At 43.3% G+C, this 5,083-nt stretch overlaps 1 protein-coding gene across 1 annotated transcript; it reads left to right on the top strand.

The window, feature by feature from the left end:
• The first annotated feature begins 1,095 nt into the window (after positions 1-1,095).
• On the top strand, positions 1,096-1,779 carry LOC123404483 (mitochondrial import inner membrane translocase subunit Tim9-like). Its single transcript, XM_045098420.1, has 2 exons — positions 1,096-1,243; positions 1,309-1,779. Exons 1-2 carry the CDS (start codon positions 1,131-1,133, stop codon positions 1,508-1,510), a joined length of 315 nt encoding a protein of 104 aa, XP_044954355.1. The 5' UTR covers positions 1,096-1,130; the 3' UTR covers positions 1,511-1,779.
• The last annotated feature ends 3,304 nt before the right edge of the window (positions 1,780-5,083 follow it).

Here is a 5,083-nt window from a genome sequence, read left to right as displayed (position 1 = left end):
GAACCATTTTTAGAATTATATGAACATTATTTTATATAAAAATATTTTTAAAATTACATGAAAATCGTTTGAAATTATAATAATTTTTTGAATTATATTAACATTTTTAAAAATAAGAATATAGTTTTATAATTATGTGAACATTATCTTAAATATTTTCTTATATTTTTTATAATATAGGTCATTTAAGGCCTACATGCATGTTTGTTTATATGTCATTACGAATAGAAATCACATTTATACAGTAAGTGATATGTGGTGTGATGGCCAGCCTCCGAGTTGGCATTGAAGGTCGTGTGTTTGAACTTGGGCAATGCTTAATTTTTTCTTCTCATTTCTCTTTGTTGCATTGTGTCCTGGCAGGTGGGGCCCAGTTGTCATAGTCAATTGTAGATTTATTTTAAAGGAAAAAATGAGAAGGTTTTTGTGAGAAAAATAAAATATTATGGTATTTTCACAAAAAATCAGGCGACATGCCCGTCCTCGCCTTCAAGTCACTGACATTGGGTCCCACCCCATGCTGATGCGCCTTGTCAACATGTTATACGTGTACAAAACATGATTAGCATCGTAGATACACGTCCATGCCAAGTTTTATCGCCGGTTCAATATATGCCGCAAGTTTTAGCGCCAAACTGATTTTCCTTATCAAGTTCAGACACCTGTGATGTAATTGACCCTTTAGTTTTCTATCAAAATCTTATTCGGTATGAATTCGGTGCAATCAAGATAGATAAACAATTTCATTCCATTGCATCTCTCGAACCAAACACTAGAGTATAATCATTCCATTCCTCACAATTGCTCCTACCAAACACAAAGACATAGCCGACCCATTTCGCTAGAATAAAACCATGACATTCCGTTTCACTTTGTTCCCAAGCCAAACACGCCCCTAGAGGAAACCAAACATACACCCTGGAGGAAGGAGGAGGAGGCTTTTTTTTCCGAGGGAAGAGGAAGGAGGAGGTGACATCGCCTCTCGACTTGATGGGCCTTTTACATACCTGGTTGCATCACGGCCCATGGGCCGTAACTGGGGCACCCATTTCCTTCATCTCTCTTCCTCGGCTGGGCGGCCGCCTCCGCCCCACTCTTCCCCCACTTCTCCCCCAAGAAAAAGCTGAATCATGGACACCACCGGCGCCGCCGCCGCCGCCGCCGCCGGAGGCGGAGGCAGCGAGGAGGAGGAGGACCGGGCCCGCCTGGCCGCCATCGCCGACAGACTCCAGGCCCGAGACTCGTACGCGCTCCGCCCCTCCCTCCCGCCTCTCTCGATTAGCTCGTCTAAAAGATGGCGTCTTGCAGGGTCCGGCTGTACACCTGGCTCTCGCACCGGTGCTTCTCCGACTGCGTCACCACCTTCTACCGCAAGACGCTGGGCAAGCGCGAGGGGGACTGCGTCCGCGCCTGCGTCCGCAAGTACACGCTCGCCACCAACGCCTCCGCCGCCCGCTTCAACAAGCTCGCCGACCCCTCCGCCGCCGCCGCCGACGACGAGGACGGCTGATTCGTGCGACCCTGTGCTCCGATTTTTTGCCTGCTCTGGTTAGTCTTCTGCAGTCTGAGTTCCGATGATGTAGCGCTTGTGATGCCTGAAGAAACACCAGTAGTGACAGAGTAGAACGAGCCACGGATTCTGAATTTCTGATGCGCTTCGATTGATTGCCGCTGTATCGGACCACACCACGGATTCGGAACTTGGGTGGATGCAGTCCCCCCTCGATGGTTTCCTTGCTTTACAAACTTAATTAATGCTTCACTGAATCTTTCACTGAATGTTATGCATTTCCTTGTATGGCTGGAATCGGTTGCTTCCATGTGTCAGTTCAGAATTCAGAATGTGCATTGATGAAAACCTGAATTCTTGGAGCCATTTCATGCTTTATTCACTGCATCAAGTTTAGGATTTCCCCCTTTTATTTTGTCTCATAGCCTGGCATAAGGTCAAATCAACAGTGATCCGTGATGTTGAATTGAAGCTTGTCTAGATTCAATTTCCTCTTCAAAAGTTGACTGCATCTTTTGCCGTCATATGCCAATCATGAATCTCCATGTCACATGATAAATAGATCGTTTACAACAATTTGTCAACAACTCAACATTACTCTGATGGACAGTATCCAGGACAGTATCATTGCAAACTTTCACTGAATGCCATGCATTTCATTGTCTGGTTGGAATCTGTTGGTTCCATGTGTCAATCCAGAATTCAGGATGTTTGATGTAAAACCTGAATTCTTGGTGCCAATTCATGGTTCATTAACTGCATACCATAGTCTGGTATAAGATCAAATCAACAATGATCCATGATGTTGATTTGAAGCTTGTCTAGATTCGATTTCTACTTCAAAATTGCACTGCGTCTTTTGCCATGATATGCCAAACTTGAATCTCCATGTCACATGATAAATACATTGTTTTCGTTTGCAGCAATTTGTCAACAACCCAACTTCACTGCAATCAAGCGCATGTCCTTTTGTTTCCATACCCTGTTACAACCAGTAGTCAACTCTGAATTTATGATATATCTCTGCCTCAAGTGATAGGATCTGAACTTCTCTTCAGAATAAGATATTAGAGAAACTTCAGATGTTGAGACAACAAAAAAATGATTTGTTCATGAAATATGGTTCATCAGAGTAATGTAGCAAAGGGCAAATGGATCTGATGTGAATACAACCATGTTACCAGACAAAAAATGTAGTAGAACCTGTTGTATTCAGTGATTGCACATCTTCAATCTGTATAATTTACATATGACACAGAAAATGGGGTCCTCCAAAATTTATTCACTCTAAACAGTAAGCATACTGATTGTTCTGTTTAATGATTTTTTGGGTGCCAGTCTCATTCCTATATGGAATGAATGCAGGGTACTTGCATCTAAAATGAAGGTCTAATTATCCAGGTTAAGTCGCTCCAGGTTCTTGTTGCAGTCTCATCAACTCTCAGCGTCAGTATCCAGGACAGTATCATCGCCAATTCACAGTAGTCCGATGAGAGATTTAGATTTTGTTATAAGCTTGATGATGTTCCTCGTCGTTGGCTTATCACTGTTGAACAGAGACCTCTGAGCTGATACTCTGCATGTACGCACACAAACCATAATCCTATGAGACCGTCCATCAACTCTGATCCAGAAGTTTTACGTTTCTGAGAAAATACAACCGTTCAATTGTGTCATTTGCCCCTTCTTTACATCGGATTAGATGATTTGCCCTGCTTTTCTGTTTTCCTTTTGATAATGTGTCCTTTTTAATTACTGCAGTCCTTTTTGATTTTTAATCCCTATTTTTGCCATGCGAAAAGTCTGTATTGCCCATGTGGCAAATTTTGAATGCTTTACGGACCATTCTGTGTTGGACTGTTGGTCTTGGTTGGATCAACCGGTTCATCACCTTTCTCCTGTTCTTCTCTCTTTCTATCTTCGTATTGATGTGACAAACCTTCTGGAGGAGGTCGATGAGGGCACCCTTGCCCGCATCTTGATGTCTGCTCTTGCTGCTGCCAGAGGCGCGGCAGTGTCCGTTGCAGCACAGTGATCCAACGGAGAAGGCTGTCAAGAGACGGCTCATGCTGCAGCTCGGTGATAACATAACATGGGTGGTAGACGGGCAATTTAACATCAACTGGCAAGTGACAGACCGGGTATGTGAGCCAACCAGTGCCAATAATTGTAAATACTTTACTTCTCAACCAAAACACTTCATAGCGTTCTTTCCCTGGTTTCGGTGTTTATTTATACCACTGCATGCAAGAACTGTGAAAATGTGCAAGATGTCCTAGTTTCTTTTCTGCACTTGTAGCTAGCTTGAGATTGTGTAAAGAGTAGGATAGGTAATATGCACAAACCAAGGACCCCATATGACACTAATTAGTAGGCTTGGGAGGCATTAGGACAACCATTTGTAGCAGCGAATGAATATGTTGAGGATCGGTCATCACTATTTCTCGAGATATGTAAGGGTGAGAATAGACCTTTGGACGGCGTTGTCTCGCTTGTGTTGGCATGCATGGACTATCTACGCCGAATGCCAGGAGATTGATTTTGCTTTCCTGGTTGTTTGGTTGTTTGGTGTGCTGCGACGTGTAGCGATATGCATGGCGTTCAGGACACGGATATACCAGTTGTATTGGCTGTTTCTCCCATGTAGATTGTCCCATGCTGGATTTAGCCTAATCGGTGAGGAGTTGACATGCGAGGTCGCTCCCGCACGACATGGATGTTAGGGTTGTATATTACTGTTTATCAGTGAGGGAAACAATCTTTGTGCCTCCGAGGTCAGAACTAAGCATGGATATGTTCAACTGTCTGCAAACGAGATGAAAATATTTGGTGAGTAGATTCATCATTGCGTTGGTTTGGCCGGACATACGTACGTGACACTAGCAGAAATATAGGCTTCAGACCCAGTTCGTTTGGGCCACTAGCCCAGTTCAGGAACCGGACCAGAAAAGTGGGACTAATGCTAGCCCTGGTTCGTCCTGAACCGGCGCTAATGGTCCTCCACGTGGCGGGGCTGAGAGCGAGGGGGAGGGGTATTAGTCCCGCTTCTTGTTACTAACCGGGGCTATTATTTCGCTGCCTTTTTTAGCACTTTTTATGGTTTAGGGTTTTGCATTAAATTGCATGGGGACTATTTTGCTGCCTTTATTTGTTTGCTATTTTCGCATTTATTTGTTTTGAACACTTTTTAATTTGTGTTTTGCACTAAATTAGATGATACATACACAACGATAAAGGAACAACTATATTGCACATCATCGTCACGAATATATTACACCATCTCATCCGTCGTTCTTTGTCGAACATATTACAAAATGTAGACACGAGTTACATGCACATATGCATCTCTTTTACACTTTAACATTTCACTTCAACCGGCGGGCAATAGTATTCTCCCTTCAGATCTACGACCTTTGCATCTAAGAATCCGACAATTTCCTCTTAAATTGCTCGTACGCGTTTTTGTGGTAGAAGACCGTCCCGTGACCGTTCGATCTAATTTAAAGAAGGGGTCAATATATATCAATGAAACCGAACACAATTGATGGTGTTAAAATAAAGTTGTGAGTATTG

This window comes from Hordeum vulgare, chromosome 1H (genome assembly GCF_904849725.1).
Source record: "Hordeum vulgare subsp. vulgare chromosome 1H, MorexV3_pseudomolecules_assembly, whole genome shotgun sequence".
NCBI lineage: Eukaryota > Viridiplantae > Streptophyta > Magnoliopsida > Poales > Poaceae > Hordeum > Hordeum vulgare.
The sequence above is the reverse complement of the archived record's forward strand: the minus strand, read 5'-3'. Positions and strand labels throughout refer to the sequence as shown.

Excerpts from the sequence above, each read along its gene's own strand:
- LOC123404483 (XM_045098420.1), top strand. The coding sequence starts at position 1,131 with ATGGACACCACCGGCGCCGCCGCCGCCGCCGCCGCCGGAGGCGGAGGC. Across the intron at positions 1,244-1,308 it reads AGACTCCAGGCCCGAGACTC|GGTCCGGCTGTACACCTGGC; the intron begins GTACGCGCTCCG and ends GGCGTCTTGCAG.